At 41.0% G+C, this 17,515-nt stretch overlaps 1 protein-coding gene across 3 annotated transcripts; it reads right to left on the bottom strand.

The window, feature by feature from the left end:
- Nucleotides 1-749: 749 nt before the first annotated feature.
- LOC147910090 (uncharacterized) lies at nt 750-10,756 on the bottom strand. Of its 3 annotated transcripts, none has more exons than XM_087404584.1 (3): nt 10,532-10,756; nt 10,371-10,464; nt 750-2,521 (listed from the first exon to the last, which is right to left on the bottom strand). In XM_087404584.1, the coding sequence occupies exons 1-3, from the start codon at nt 10,577-10,579 to the stop codon at nt 2,487-2,489; spliced, it is 177 nt and encodes a 58-aa protein (XP_087260710.1). In that variant the 5' UTR covers nt 10,580-10,756; the 3' UTR covers nt 750-2,486. The 3 variants fall into 3 exon arrangements, with proteins under 3 accessions (XP_087260710.1, XP_087260708.1, XP_087260709.1); XM_087404582.1 differs by lacking the exon at nt 10,532-10,756 and having other exon boundaries at nt 750-2,262; nt 2,369-2,521; XM_087404583.1 differs by lacking the exon at nt 10,532-10,756 and having other exon boundaries at nt 750-2,262; nt 2,386-2,521.
- Between the last annotated feature and the right edge of the window lie 6,759 nt (nt 10,757-17,515).

Here is a 17,515-nt window from a genome sequence, read left to right as displayed (position 1 = left end):
CCTGGCTTCTTCCAATGACTTAGAGTTATTATTAGTATTATTAGTATTACGAGAGGGAATGACTTGGATATCGGGGAGGTCCTGTACGAGTTATTTCACGACGAAGATGGGATTGTGGTCGGGAGACATCTACTCTCTGATGTAGGGACTGAGGATGTTTGGATGAAGTGCGAGGAGTAGAATTTTCAGCAGAGACTTTGGCGTACGATAATCTAGAAGTGTCTGCATTTTCTAGGGGGGGAAACTTATTATAACTGGCGAACGAATGAGAGGTGCTACCGTTCTTTGGTGGAAGTAAAGGGAAATTATGATAATCATCATCCGTAAAGTGAACACTACAGGTATTACCTAAGTCAGCACTGGATCTAAAAGTAGATCGAGAGTCAGTAGACGATAGCCTACTCCTAGCATCCACAAGAGAGATATTTTCGATGGCTGCGATCGTCTGTACTTTTTTCTGTTTGATAAAGAAAGGGCAATTTGTCGACGTAGTGATATGATCTCCAGAGCAATTGATACACTTGGGGAGGAGATTTTGCCTGTCACATGTCTCGTCCTCTCTGTGAACATCCTTACAGCCTGCATCTCGGTCGACTCTTACAAAACTTTCAGATGTGGCCAACTCTGAAGAGAAGCACGTTTTGACTCTAGGGACCAAAAGTAAAACCTCATGAGAATCGTAGAAAAGAAATATTTGCCTGGAGAGGATCTGCCCAGCAAATTTAATGTTAACCGAGGTGAAAGGGGTGTATTCAACACTGCCTTCCATAACAAAGTTAATTCGCCTGTTAATTCTTTTAATTTCGGTTACGGGACAAGAAGACGTAAGATCTTGATTCGTTACAAAGGTTGGAACGTCCTTTATTATACTTGAGCGCATTATCTTAAAAGTAGGAATAAAAATAGAGTACCCTGCCTTGATGAGGTTAGTCACTCTGGGTTAGTCACAAGGTTGTTAGCTGTTTCGTAAGTGCGCATTTCAACCGAAATTTTGCCACGTAAGACCTTTTTCATAGATACTATATCTGAGTGCACTACCTTAGCAATTTGTCTCTTCATTAAAACTTCGAATGCGCTCTCGATTATGCAATCACTGCTCACTTGCATATGGACGATAAAAGGCGCGCGATCAGTCGGACCATATCTGTTATCAGAGAGGTTATGAGAAATCTGATGAGTACGAGTCGCATTGTCAGATAAAGGGACAGAAATAGAGACAGAAGTAGCTTTGTCCGAACTTAGGCCCGGTCCATTGCGACGTTTGGCGTACTCATGTTCATGCTCGACTATCAAGTCCTCATTGGCTGTTTTGGCCACGCGATCCATTGTAACGTCCATCTGCTTGCGTGAATCGTTCGTTGTCCTGGTGAGTATTTCCTTGGCGAAGACATCAAAATGTTCAACCGAAACGCTAGTGAAGGTGGGGAATGAAGCCATTCGCAGATACTAGGGGAGGGGGAGAGGAGGGATTCCCTGTCCCACCTCCCGTGGGAGACACACTCATAATTTTTCAAAATACCGCTAAAAGTATAGGCAAAGAGAGGCGCAAATAGAAAGGAGATAAAGGAGGAATGCGAGTCAAATAATGACTCAGAAAGACACAGGTCGCTCTGAAAAGAACGGATGATACAACACACGACGCGACACTAAACGCAGACACGTCCGCACTGATTAAAGACACGCGCCAAACCTATTGGAATGGTGAGCGTACGGCGTACTGTGTACCGTATCTGTCACGTACGTACGTACTTAAAAGCTTACAGTACCGGTACACCGTATTTTTGGTACGCCATACCGATAATGTACGTCTTAGATATGTTACTAAAATTAATTAATTTTATAGTTTTATTACTAAAACGAGTATTATTATTGATTAATATCTTATTATAGAATACACATAAAATTATGATTAAAAAAAATGTTTTTCTCTGAATTCGGGAACTATAATTTCATAGTACTGCGAAGCGGTCACCCACCCGATTGCATACCATTCACTATCCTTGATTTTTGAAATCGTCTGGAAACCGCTACATTTCGATGATCCACGAACATCTATATAATCATGGATGTATAGCTATGATATATTTGTTTAATATATGGTCCTGATAGAAATTTGTGCAGTTCAACTGAATCCAGTCAGTTACTGCCTAATATTTAATTTTAATGTTATAACAACTATTTTCAGGTTAAGATATCATACGCTGTACTTTCGCAGTACAAGTTATCATCTTCGACTAGAGGTCTCCATAGTCTCTCTCTCTCCTGTCGATAATGGTACACCGTATTAATACGGTACGGGTTATGTACCATGATAACTTAAACAATATGTAGTACAGATACAGTATTGATACGCTATACTAATATGTACACTTTTTGTACTGTTACAATTGTGGCGTTGCAAGCGTTAGTTGCGGCGCTCGAGTTAGTTCTTTTTTCCGGCTTTTCTTTCCCTCTCTCTCTCTCTCTCTCTCTCTCTCTCTCTGGTATCATGGCGTTCTGCTTGCGGACCTTTTGTAAGTCTCTGCGATAGATAATAAGTTAATGCTCGGTAAGATTAATAATCATCTTATGTTCACTGCGAGATTGATCAGTTCATGTCATTAGGTAATTGCTAGCGTCGTCAGATAAATGCTCATTTTGTAGATTTTCTTAGTTTCTCGTATTCTAACCTAGCAATGCGATATGCGAGCCGTCATACGCACGCAATCACGTCTCTACTTTTATAATCCGTGCTTTCTAAACAATCATTTAATTGCCTTCAGATGTTTACTGTATAAGTCCTAAAAAAATTGCGTAAACTAACAAAAGAAAATAAATTATCAAGAAATATTATTATTAAAAAATTATGGAATTAATATCAAATAAGTTTAAATTTTAATTAAAGTAAATTCGTTTGTAATACATCTTAAAAATATTTCAAATTGTATATTTTATATAATAGATATTAATTAATAGCAAATTCGATTGAAATACACTCAAGAGCATTTTAAAACCGTTATACACAAATTGATGTATACAACATGTATGTGGCATCTCCAAAATATATAAAAATCCAAATCTACGACAAGAGAATCACATTATTAATGAAACAGATATCTCTATTGGGCACAGCAACCACAACGTAGCCATACAGTTGTGGCTATTGGTGTGGCTGCTGTACCCAATATGGCGCCGAGAGTGTCTGGGCGCTGGCGATTACCAACTAACGGCGAAGGACAATTGGCGGGAAATCGTTAGGTTGCGAATGAATGCTACTCTCTGATTCTGACTTTTATGTCATAAGGCGATTTAATACAAACTTGACTAATTATTTAACACAAATATAGATTACAAAAATAAAGACGTGATTACGTGCGTAAGACGGCTCGGATACCGGCATTGCGTCGCGGAGTTACAATACAGGAAATTAAGAAAATATACACTGAGTAATTATTCGGCTAACAATTATCACAAGACATGAATGGTATCGATCTCGCAGTGTACACAAAGTAATTCGGAACCTTAACTTCCGAGTTTTAACTTACTGACTATTGCAGAGACTTACACGAGGTCTGTATGCGGCACGCCATGACACCAGAGAGAGCGAAAGGAAGGAGAAACGGAAAGAAGGACCAACTTCAGCGCCGCGACGGACGTACGCAGCGCCGCACAGTTGTGGGGAATGCGCGACTCGATGGACGAGTCGGATTCTCTAAACGAGCCCACGCTCGTTGTATTGGGTCATCTAAAAAGTATCCGCGGTACTTTGTCACTAGATATATGACCATCAACACACATCTAGTGACAAAAAACCGCGGATACTTTTTAGATGACCCAATATAACGTGATGGAAGGCATAAAGATCGACCACTCTTCTTATAACAAGTAACAATGAATTTTATTCCTGGAACACGTGTGAATACATCCGTAGGACGAGCGGCATAACGTATCTCCCTTTTCTCTGGCGCTGCTTGTAGGCAACTCGCTATCTACTAAATCCCTAGGCTTTCTCCGCGCGCTGCACTAGTGAGGTATTGAGAACGCAGTTCCCTACATATCCCCACATACTCTTCCCCGAGTGACAACGAAACTAAACACTGTGCTTATTTACTAAGTTAGCAAAATATTGCTTTTGTGACAGGTACATTTATAATGGCGGCACTTAGGTCTATCATTTACAACAAATGAAACGTATCATCCAAACATAACATGTAACACATATCATTGCGTGTTGTCTTTGGTGTCTTTCTTAAGCTAATTACCTTTGTCACTGGGAGAACTTATTATGATTATAAGGCAAAGGTAACGCTTTTCTTCGGACGCACATACGTTTTTAAAACTGGTTGTTCGTTGCTGGACGAATTGGTTGTTTGCCCTGCTTCTGTGATTGCATTACATGGGTCATCGCGTATACCATACGCTGATTTTAAATTTTCGGCCGATATACTGCGCTGTGTACCGTTAACATTAATGTCGAATACTCGATCCGACACACGATTTATGATTTTGTGAGGGCCGGTGTAAGGATGCTCTAACGCTCTCTTGATACCGTCCATTCGTAGAAACACATGAGAGCATGAGTATAAATCTTTGAATACAAATGCGCGTTTCTTATGCTTATGCTCTTACCGAGATTGGCTTAACCTTGCGCATATGCTCGCGAAATTCATCGATGAACATTTGAGGATTCGGAGTGAGGTCATCCGGTAGCACAAATTCTCCGGAGACGCGCAGTGTCGTTCCGTAAACGAATTCCGCAAGCGATGCGCCGGTATCAAGGCGGACATGAGTACGCAGACCTAATAATACAGTCGAAAGTACTCGTGACCAACCTTCATTAGTATGACACATTATTGCAGCCTTTAAACTTCTGTGCCACCGCTCGATCATACCGTTCGAGGCGGGATGATATGCCGTGGTACGAATCCGTTGACAGCCGATCAGCTGAAGAAAGTGCAGTGAAAAGTTGTACTTCAAACTGGTTACCTTGATTCGTAGTTATCCATAATTATTTTAGGTGCTCCAAAATTTGCTACCCAATCATAAAACGCGCGTGCCACTGTCATGGCTTCGGTATCTTTGAGAGGTATTGCTACTGGCCAACGCGAAAATCTATCGATAATCGTCACACAATATTTGTACCCGTCCGACTCAGGCAAGGGACCTATTAAATCCATGTGAACATGCTCGAAACGCCCGTCGGGCGCGACAAATTTTTCAGGATTTAGTTGAATATGTCGGATTATTTTTGACTGTTGAAAATCTAGACAATCTTTGCATCACTTCGCAATGTCGTAATGTATGTTAGGCCACACATACCGTTGACGGATTAATGACTTTAGGACCCGGATGAGCCGCGTCATGGAACATGTGAAAAACGCGATCTCGTAAAGATACCGCTATATAGGGGCGGATTGCTTCGCCGGTCATTTCACAATAAAGTGTAATATGCGTCGACCCCCATTGAATTCGCTTCATAATAAGCGGAAATTCAGGAGATTCGCGGACTGTAGTTCCTCATCTTGTTTTTGTTGCTGTGCGAGCTCATTTAGTTCAATATCGGCAGGTAAACGGATGGCTTTGATGCGGGAAAGGGAATCCGCCACGATGTTATCATTGCCCGATAGGTATTCGATACGCGTGGTGAACTGCGAGATGAACGACAGTTGTCTCTGTTGCCGGGGTGATGCCTTTTCGGAACGTTGCGTAGATGAGAAGCTTGTGATCGGTTGCAATCTTGAAATTCCGTCCTTCGAGGAAATAACGAAAGTATTTAACTGGCGATCGCCGTAAGCTCCCGATCGTACGCGCTGTAATTCTGTTGCGCCGAACTTAATTTGCGCGAAAAGAACGCGAACGGTTTCCACGCGTCATCCAGACGTTGTTCGAGAGTGGTCCCGATAGCGAAATCTGACGCGTCACAAACGAGGCACGTTTCGGCTGCGTCGGAGGGGTGAGAGAGTATAGTCGCGTTGGCCAGACTCTCCTTGCACTTATTAAACACTTCCTCAGCCGCCGGCGTCCATATGATTGGCTGTTTGTCATATTTGCATGAATCGCGAAGGTACTCGTTTAGTGGTGCCTAAATAGTAGTTGCATTATGCAGTAGTTTACGATAAAAGTTGACAAGCCCGAGAAAACGACGCAATTCTTATACTATAATGTTAGGGTTTGGAAACTCGCGAATGGCCTGAACTTTATCGAGTGGTTTACAACCTTCGCTGTTAATTGTAAAGCCGAGGAATTCTAATTCTTGCTTGCCGAACTCGCATTTTTCTACATTGAGTCGTAAATAAAACTTTTTTAATCGCTGTAACACTATGCGTAAGTAAACTTCGTGCTCTTCAAGAGACGTCGCTATGAGAATGTTGTCTATGAATGCAAACACAAATTCCAGATCGCCTAGAGCGCGGAAGATTTGACGCTGAAATGTTTGACTCGCGTTTCTAAGATCGTATGTCATGAATTTATATTCGAACAGCCCGAAGGGCGTAACGACAGCCGTTTTCGGAATATCTTCCGGCGCTACTAGAATTTGGTTGTATGCCTGATGCAGATCTAGCTTAAAGAAGATGACTTTCCCACGCAGCTTGGAAGAGCAATCGTGCAAATGTGATACGGGAAATTTATCCGGTACGGTAATCGCATTAAGACGGCGATAATCGCCGCAGATCCTCCATGACCCGTCTTTTTTTTGTACCATGTGAATGGGACTTGCCCATGGACTAGGGCATGATAGACTGGATGGACAGCATATACCGACTTCGACTAGCCGTTGAAATTCAGCCTTAGCTGCTTTTAATTTTACCAGACTTAATCGCCTGGGGCGCTCGGCTATTGGCTACCCATGGTAATGATATGATGACGAACATCGCTACTACAATTCGGAGTTGTCTGTTCTAAACTGGTGACCTGCGGAAATTCAGATAAGATGCTCGCGAATTTCGTACTGGGATTGACCGTGCTAATGACAAGCTGTGGTACCGATTTGACAATACCCGACGCGTATACATTGTTTTGTGAATCGATGAGTCTGCGACCCTTAAGGTCCGGAAGGAAATCGTAAGGTGCAATCAGGTCGGCCCCAATAATCGGATACGGAACTTATGCTACGCAGAAATTCCATGTGAGCGGGCGTATCCCTAAATGTAAGCGTTAGGAACGACTCCCCATATGTGTCTATACGCATATTGTTTGCCGCGTAAAGCTTGAAATTGGTCGGAGTTTTGTTCTTCGCGTATCTGCTGGGAAGCAGCGAAATTTCCGTCCCTGTATCAACAAAGAATAGCTCCCCGCGGTGACTCGATCGCGGATGTGGAAACGGACAGAAAAATCAATGCCCGCCGTACCTATCTCCTCGATGGCAAACGACTCTATTCCTCCGCCTTCCCGTCCGTTAAAGCTTTGGGCTTCGGCCAATCACACGGAGATTGGTCGGTTCCCTTGCAAACTCACGTCTGGACCCCGAAAGCAATGCAGCCAGCAGACACGAGAGCTTCTGCTTTTGGAACGTTTACGATTTTTGTTTGCCTTATCTCTCGTCTGAGATCTGCTGCCTCGCTCGACCTTAGCCGCGAGGACGGCTACCGCGGCGATCAGACTGTTCATCTTAGTTTCTAAATCAGACGGTTTGGACTCTGACGACGATGCAGCAGCACACTGCGCAGAATCACCCACGGTCTCAACTATTTTATCCGCCATCTTGGCTAGCTTGTCCAGATCCGTGCTTTCGGTAGTCGCAAGAATGCTTCTAATGTGCGTTGATAAGTGTTCAAAAAACACGATTTTTATTACGGCGTCATCACATCGTTTGTCAAAATTCAAGTTACGGAGTCGACTGAGGATCTGCGACGATTTCCCTGACGTAAGCACTTGGCCTTTTATTAGTTGTCGCAGTTGACTCTCTGCTGACGCTGAAAAATTTTCAATAATACGCTATTTCAATTTGGTGTATGGTTCGTTCTCATCGGGCTCCGCGATGAGATCTCTGCAGCACGCGAGCATGCTTCGGCGTCCAAAGACATAATCACGTAATGCGCCCTAGTCTTTTGCTCTGTGATTCGTGCGGTCTCGAACGTGGCTTCGACTTAAATGAATCATATTACCGGATCTTTGATTAAGAACGGCGGAATTTTCGGAACCCTATATGAATCCACGCGTGCGACATGGCCCACCACATTGCCCTGCACCTGCTGAAGCGTCGCTTGCAGCCGCACCACTTGTTCCTACAATTCCTCATAAGTAAGAGGAGACATGACTATACCGTATCGAAGCTCGCGAACAATCAGTATTTCCTAACGGCCTAAAATACTAACCGCTCATGCACGCGCCATGTGAAACTTCGATCGCTTAATACCAATTGTAAAAGATGGAGGAATCGTTAATTCTCATTCGTGCATTGATCTCGCGAAGCAAACGCGGCGAATTTACACTAAGGTTATGCCGGATTACGCGCGCCGAAGCTGATCACTGCGCACGCAACTCGCCCGACTACAATGGTGGCGATGACGCGCCTCACTGGGCCCAATGGCAGCGATATCGTCCTTCACTGGTCACAATGGCGACGACGGCGAGGACGATAGCGTGCTGAACGCCGGCTCCTGGGACTGGCCCGTCAGGTTCCACGGAGGCGGCACGTTGCGCGCCTGTCGTTGTATACTCCTGCAGTGCTTCCGCCGGCGAGACCTTTCTGCCGACCCAGGCCTCGGCAATGGGATCTTGTGCCCGATCGCGATATCGTGATGGGCCTCCTATCGCTCACGACGTCGGCGATGGGCCTCCTTGTCGGCCAAGACGTCGCGATGTACTCTGCTGCTCGGTCCGAAACTACGTTTGTTTCGAAATTGTTCGAATGACGGTTACCGGCCAATCACGTCTTCCTCTCGATCGCGTCTTCCTCTCGATCGCATCTTCCTCTCGATCACGTCGGGGTCACCAATGTAAGGAATGCGCAACTCGATGGACAAATCGGATTCTCTAAACGACCCCAGCTCGTTGTATAACGTGATGGAAGGCGTAAAGATCGACCACTCTTCTTATAACAAGTAACAATGAATTTTATTCTTGGAATACGTTGTGAATACATCCGTACAGGACGAGCGCTATAACGTATCTCCCTTTTCTCTGGCGTTGCTTGTAGGCAACTCGCTATCTATTAAATCCCTAGGCTTTCTCCGCGCGCTGCGCTAGTGAGGTATTGAGAACGCAGTTCCCTACATGTCCCCACACAGTTACGCCATACACCGCCATCTCGTGGCAGTATAGTATCAATACGGTAGTGGTATTTTATGCGAGTATCGTTAGAGATCCTAAAAAGAGAGATTCGCCAATTTGTCACGAGATTATGGGTGATTCTGATCAGCTGGGACGCAGGTAGCACATCTATGCTCCATGAACATATATCATAACCTGACAGAATACGTTTATGTTAAAACAGGGTTGAAACTTGGGTTGTCTATTCTACCTTTTTTTGGTAAATTAATTTATCACATCTATGTAAAATTATGAGAAAAAGCTATGTATATATTGTCACGAATAAGCTTTGAATTAATAAACGCCTTATATTTAAAAATAAGTAGTACGGAAGTTAGAGATACCTGTTTCATTAATAATGTGACTCTCTCATGATAGATTTGGATTTTTATATATTTTGGAGATGTTACATACATGTTGCATACATCAATTTGTGTACAACGGTTTTAAAATGCTCTTGAGTACATTTCAATAGAATTTGCTATTAATTAATATTTATTATTAGGTGTTGGAATTAATTCGTAGCGTTTTACAAGTGATGGGAAGTACTTTCATTAATGTATTTTTTAATGCTCATGTGAAATAAATAACATTCTTTCATTAAAAAACGCTACGAATTAATTCCAACACCTAATATATAAAATATACAATTTGAAATATTTTTAAGATGTATTACAAACGAATTTATTTTAATTAAAATTTAAACTTATTTGATATTAATTTCATAACGTTTTTAATATTCTTTAATAATTTATTTTCTTTTGTTAGTTTACGCACAATTTTTTTAGGACTTATACAGTAAACATCTGAAGGCAAGCAGATGTTTTCAGTATTTGACATAATGCAATTTTCCTTTCTGGAACATCTTCCACTAATTTTATTAATTGATAATAGAAGTGTAGTAAATGGACAATTGAATAGATGATTTATGGCATGCAATTGCTTCTTAGATAACTTTGCAATACTTTTCATGATATGATTAGTTACTGGACAAGCTACGTTTTTTATTATAAATACAACAAGACTCATACATGTCAACTGCTTGACAAATATGACTATCACATATTCTTCTTATTTTAATTACGCACATGAACTTTCTTCTGCTTTCTTGCTTGTGATTTACAAAAAGAGTGACTTACTTCTCAGAGGGAGCAATGGCAAGAACGTGATGGCATTTTTTTTTACTTCTTTCTGGCAACCTACCATCAATATATCCGATGGTTGAAAGTGAACCTGAAATGAGGAAAACATTAAATGGAGAAGCACTTCTTAAACTATTCGGATTGCATAGCATTCTTACGATGAACACTGATTTCACACAATCTCTCAGATCATCCAAGGATCCCATGCTTCCGATATTGATTTTTCTTGGGAAATCGGACTAATGTATTTCCATCATTGGATTTATTGAAACATCTTACTGCACAACATGTATGTGGCATCTCCAAAAAATATAAAAAAATCTACGACAAGAGAATCACATTATTAATGAAACAGATATCTCTAACTTCTGTATTACTTATTTTTAACTATGATGTGTTTATTAATTCAAAGCTTATTCGTGACAATATATACATTGCTTTTTCTTACAATTTTATACATGTGATAAATTAATTTAAAAAAAATAGGCAGAACAATAGGCAACACAACTTCTTCAACAGCTTCTTCAACATATGCAACGTATTCTGTCAGGTAATATTCATGTTCATGGAGCACAAATGTGCGATTCAAACTCCAGCCAATCAGAATCACCCATAGTTACGTGGCGAGTCTCTCTTTTTAGGGTCTCTAGAGGTTTGTTCGCGTCGCATGCTCTAACATGCTCCTATCATAGCATTTACTCATTTTAATGCGCGTTGAAGTGAGTAGGAGTTATAGTAGGAGCACATTGGAGCATACGACGCAAACAAACCTTAGGTATCGTGGGATATCGCACATTTCATTATCTACCCAGATAACATCGTATGTCAGCACGTTATGCTTAGCATATCATGCAGTTAAAATGCAGTCACTATGTCATCTTTGTATAATAAAACAGGTTAATGTTTGTATAATTTGAAAATTGCACGCTGTAATAGCGCCATGCAGGAGCTTGGCGCGTGTCTTTGACCGGTACGGACGTGTCTGCGTCGTGTGTTGCATCATCCGTTCTTTTCAGAGCGATCTGTGTCTTTTGAGTCAATAATTGACTCGCATTTTCACTTATCTCCTTTCTATTTGCGCCTAACTCTCCTTGCCTATACTTTTAGCGGTATTTTGAAAAACTATGAGTGTGCCTTCCACGGGAGGTGGGACGGGCGATCGCGGCGGACCCTCCTCTCCCCCTTCCCTGGTTTCTGCGAATGGCGTCACCCTCACAGTGTTTCGATTGAACATTTTGATGCCTTCGCCAAGGAAATATTTGCCAAGACGAACGATTCACGCGAGCAGATGGACGTTACAATGGATCGCGCGGCCAAAAGAGCCAATGAGGACTCGATGTTCGAGCATGAACATGAGTACGCCAAACGTCGCAATGGACCGGGTTTAAGCCCGGATAAAGCTGCTTCTGTCTCTATTTCTGTCTCTCTATTTGACAATGCGACTCGTGCTCATCAGGTTTCTCATAACCTCTCTGATAACAGGTATGGCGACTGATCGCGCGCCTTTTATCGTCCATATGCAAGTGAGCAGTGATTGCATAATCGAGAGCGCATTCGAAGTTTTAATGAAGAGACAAATTGCTAAGGTAGTGCACTCAGATATAGTATCTATGAAAAAGGTCTTACGTGGCAAAATTTCGGTTGAAATGCGCACTTACGAAACAGCTAACAACCTTGTGACTAACCCAGAGTGACTAACCTCATCAAGGCAGGGTACTCTATTTTTATTCCTACTTTTAAGATAATGCGCTCAAGTATAATAAAGGACGTTCCAACCTCTGTAACGAATCAAGATCTTACGTCTTCTTGTCCCGTAACCGAAATTAAAAGAATTAACAGGCGAATTAACTTTGTTATGGAAGGCAGTGTTGAATACACCCCTTTCACCTCGGTTAACATTAAATTTGCTGGGCAGATCCTCTCCAGGCAAGTATTTCTTTTCTACGATTCTCATGAGGTTTTACTTTTTGTCCCTAGAGTCAAAACGTGCTTCTCTTCAGAGTTGGCCACATCTGAAAGTTTTGTAAGAGTCGACCGAGATGCAGGCTGTAAGGATGTTCACAGAGAGGACGAGACATGTGACAGGCAAAATCTCCCCCCCAAGTGTATCAATTGCTCTGGAGATCATATCACTACGTCGACAAATTGCCCTTTCTTTATCAAACAGAAAAAAGTACAGACGATCGCAGCCACCAAAAATATCTCTCTTGTGGATGCTAGGAGTAGGCTATCTACTGACTCTCGATCTGCTTTTAGATCCAGTGCTGACTTAGATAATATCTGTAGTGTTCACTTTGCGGATGATGATTATCATAATTTCCCTTTACTTCCACCAAAGAACGGTAGCACTCCTCATTCATTCGCCAGTTATAATAAGTTTTCCCCTCTAGAAAATGCAGACATTTATAGATTATCGTATGCCAAAGTCTCTGCTAAAAGTTCTACTCCTCGCACTCCTCGTCTTTTAAACTTCCTCGAAGATCGTAATCTTATTATCTGCAACGATTATAAACCTACCCTTTTGACATTTCCCGACTCGCAAATATCAGTCATCGCTCTTAATGTCGCAATAACGCCTCCTGTCCTGACTCTTAGTAACTGTTATACAGAACTCGACTCCATTTCTAGTGATCACTTTCCTGTTGTTATTATCCTGAATATTCTTCCTTGCCTAAGAACTACATTCAAATACAAAATTAAACTTAATTCTCTTCAAATGAAGGTCTTCATTCACAAGTTGTATTGACTTTGCCTCTATTTTAGTAATGACAGACGATGCTACCTCTCAATATGATAGTTTTGTAAAAGAGCTCAAAGGCACCCTGAACTCTCTGTTCCCTCCTGGATCGCGTACTCCGAGATCAAAACCGATGGTTGAGAAATGTCTCCGCCCCCCCTTGGTGGACCGAAGAATGACAGGCCGCGTTGACGCCAGACGCGAGGCAAAGAGACTCTGGAACTGCCAGAAAACAATAATCAAGTTCAGAAAACTATAACGCTTATAAGCGCACTGCTTCGGCATGTAGATGCGTTCTCAGAAAAACCAAGAGAAGGAAATGGAAGGAACTATGCAACAGTTTTAACGCTCATACTCCGTCTACTAAAATTTGGAGATTGGTCAAAGCTTTTAAAAACCGACGTTTAGCTTCCGTTATGTCATCTGGCCGATCGCTGTCGGCTGCACAGGAAAATATGTAAATTAATAAAATCTGTCCTCCTTCTTGTAATCCTCGAGATTCCGTCTCAGAGTGTATCCTTCTTGAAGAAAATACCCCCACGCAGTGCGAAAGCGCTAAATTCTTGGACAATCCTTTTACTATGAAGGAGTTACTCTTAGCTATTGATTCAGCCAAAACTAGATCAGCTTCAGGGGCCGACCAGATTGACTATAATCATTAAGAACTTAACACCGGATAGTTTTTCCGTACTACTACAAATCTATAACAATCTTTTTTGTCAAGGAATTTTCCCTGCGGAATGGAATAAGTCAATGATCATCCTTATCCCTAAACCAAATGGAAAAGGTGTCAGACCGATCTCTCTTCTCTCGTGCCTCTTAAAGATTATGGAAAAAATTATCTATCTGAGGTTGAGATGGTTTATTGAATCCAATGCCATGTTGTCGCTTAACCAAACAGGCTTCCGCCCCCAGTGTGCCTGCTCTGACAATCTTGTTGCTCTGACAAATTACATTCAGAGTGCCTTCATTAATAACGCCCTTACTATATGTACATTTTTGGACATCGAGGGAGCGTTCGACAACGTGATTCCTTCTATCTTAATTGAAGATTTACAACGTCTTGGGATTCCGCTCAAAACTGTTAAATTCATAAGTAACCTTCTTTCCAACAGACAAATCACATTCATTTGTGATGGCGAGTTTAAAAGTCCATACATCGCTTTGAAAGGTACCCCTCAAGGGTCCATCCTTAGTTCTTTGCTCTTCAATCTCTACTGTGCGGATATTAATAAATGTCTACACGAGGACACTCTCCTCTTACAATATGCGGACGACATTGTTATCTTCTCATCAAACCAAAACGCTGAAGATGTTAGATTAGATAGATTAGATAGATTAGATCGTCGGTCCAATCTTCACTAAACAATATACATGCTTACTTGAGAAACAGAGGCTTGGAAGTTTCCCCCTCAAAAATCCAATAGATGCTCTTTACAAGGAAGAGACACACATTTGGACATTAAAGTACACATTCAGAACGTAGAAATTCCTAGAGTACAATCTGCCATCTTTCTGGGCTTCACTCTCGACCCCAAGTTGAGTGGCAAAGAGCACTTAAAGACCTTGGTCAATAAGGGACGTAATTTTATTAATATACTAGCAGTTCTCGCAGGCATTAAATAGGGATCTCATCCAAGCTTACTTCTCACCCTTTACAGAGCTGTATTTTGCTCTGCTATCGAATACGGATGTCAAGTGTTCAAGCTCAAGGGCAATAAGACAGAATTATTCCAACAAGGAAATAAGATTGAATTTTTACAATTGGAAATGTTAGTCAATAGAAACCTGCGTCTTGCTCTCGGATACCGACTATCTACACCTATTAGCGTCATTATGGCTGAAGCAAAGGAAACTCCTCTTAACATTAGATTTGGTTATATGACCTCGAAGTTCATCTATAAGGCTTTCTCCAGGAAGAACTCCCCAGTACTATACAGCTTTGAAAGCTTGGAACAAGCTGCATAGGTCCCCCTCAAGAAGACAGCGAGCCCTAGTTACTGTACCGCGTTCAAGTACTATGCAGAAATACTCATTTAAAATCATTCGCAGATCCAACGTGCCTTATGCTTATAAACACAGTTATGAAAGCTATGCTTATGTCCATCAATTTGACAGTTCCCTCACCAATGTTCCTAAAAAAGCGAATAACTGAATATACCAAGTCCGATTCTTAGAAACTATAACCACATATGCCAATCGCAGTCCCATTATTTACACCGATGGCTCTAAGTCCGTTAGCGAAGGTCGCGTGGGCTTCGCAATCTATTCACCAGATCTTAACGTTGCACTCAAGTTCAAGGTTCCCCCGGAGACTTCAATTTTCTCAGCCGAGTCTTGGGCTATCCTTCAAGCGATTAATTATCTTATTGAAGATCGATATTATGACGAGGCTTTCATCTGTTCTGACTCTTTAAATGCTCTTCAGGCTATATCGTCTCATAATTCTAGAAATGCGAACCATATTACATTAACTATTAAGAATCGTCTGTCCTTTTTAACGCAACATGGTCTCATAATTAATTTTATTTGGACTCCTGATCATAAAGATATAATCGGTAACGAGACTGCAGACCACCTTGCCAATGAGGCCGCCCTTAGTGGACTTAAGGGACACCGGCCTAAATTTAAAATACTATTTCAAGACTTTTTTATAGTCTCTACACACTATATAGTCCCTCAACACTAAATTTCAAGCACACTTAGATCATTGCGCAACATTTAAAGGGTAGCTATATTATGATTTTCATAGAAGTAATTCAGCCAAGCCCTAGTTCTATCATAAGAATCTTAAAAGACAGGAGATCGTCACCATCTCCAGAATTAGATCTAACCATTATAATCTAGCATACATCCTGCATCGTAAAAATATTGTCAACTCGCCTGCGTGTCCTTGAGGTTACCCAAATCAGGACATTAATCATATTCTCTTTTATTGCAAACTTTGCATTCATAAATCGATTAAATTACGTAATTACCTGAAAAAACACTTCCCATTTCATCCCATTAATATTCATTGTATGATTAACAATCTCCTCTCTACCTTGTGTTGTTTAATTACTGCATATCTCAAATCTTTAAGTACCTACCTTAGTATCTGATTTCCATGAATATGTCTCTGTTTTAAGGGAGGGGTTGAGAACTTTGTTTCTCTTCTCTCCTCCCAGGCGTCCCCGCCTGGTTTTAGCTAGATTCACCCTGGTCGGAATTGCTGCTACTCCGCGGCAAGGGACAATTAACATCGAACAAAAAGAAGAAGAAGAAGCGCTATGCAAGCATTATTGTGTCAGCAGTGTCAGTTACGTGCACGATCGATCCTTATTCGATCATAATTGCGTCATTTATATATATAATTATAATAAATTATATAATAATAGTGGAATAATATTACCTGATTAATATTGCCGATTAATTTTTTACGTTAATTCTTTTATTTCGCTTTGTTTTTCATAGATTCGCACGAAAAAAATCACACGAGGAGTTAAGGTTATGTAACATACTTCTATCTTTATATAATTTTATCGCAAATTTTTTTATATATTATATTTCTTTAATTATATTAATTTAAGATATACAGGGTCCGGCAAAATGATCTCCCACATTTTAATCTTTAATAAAAACGCCATTGTAAATGCTATTTAGATTTTATTTTTATTAACTGAAAATTTATGCTATGCCATTTGTTTTTATTGAGTTTTGAAAATTATAGAATCCAAGTGGCGACCATTTTTTTCGATACACATTCGAAGCTAATTTCTAAAAGTTTCCATCACTCGAGCAATAATTTGAGGCGATATTCCTGTAATTTCTTGGCTGTTGCTGCTTTCAATTCGTCAATGGTTCGGGGGTGGTGTTGAAAAACCTTCGCTTTCAGGTAGCCCCAAAGGAAAAAGTCGCATGGGGCAAGATCGGGTGAACGCGCAGGCCACCCAACGTCTCCACGTAACGAGATTTGCGTCGTAATCACAGATTCGTTACTTTTTATAAATGTTTCGATAACGAAGACACGATGTTCGCCTGTTCAATTCATGACGACAATTGAAATGGCAAGGTGCGAGCTACCAACCGACTACGCTAAGTTCCCCCTCTCTTCAGTGGTTCGGGGACAGTGGCGGTGCAAAATGTGGGAGATCATTTTGCCGGACCCTGTATAAGTTGCAAAAGATCGATCTAGCAAAAATATTCATGATGTTTCAATAGGTACAGTTGTTGCACGTACTATATATATATTGTACATAAATATTATTTATAAGTATAATATATAATATATATAAGTATTTATTTATAAGTATAATAATTTAGAATAAAAATAATTTTTTTATTAATTAAATGTTTTTTTTAGTACATTTATAGATTAATGAATGTTTGATTTGCATTGCAAACACTGCAGTGTACTTTATTGGGC

The sequence above is a fragment of the Acromyrmex echinatior genome, chromosome 3, assembly GCF_024713525.1.
Source record: "Acromyrmex echinatior isolate Ae372 chromosome 3, ASM2471352v2, whole genome shotgun sequence".
In the NCBI taxonomy this organism is placed as follows: domain Eukaryota; kingdom Metazoa; phylum Arthropoda; class Insecta; order Hymenoptera; family Formicidae; genus Acromyrmex; species Acromyrmex echinatior.
Note: the sequence above shows the minus strand (reverse complement) of the source record. Positions and strands in the feature narration are given on the sequence as shown.

Bases quoted from the DNA above. Each gene is read 5' to 3' on its own strand.
- LOC147910090 (XM_087404582.1), bottom strand. From the start codon at position 1,437: ATGGCTTCATTCCCCACCTTCACTAGCGTTTCGGTTGAACATTTTGAT.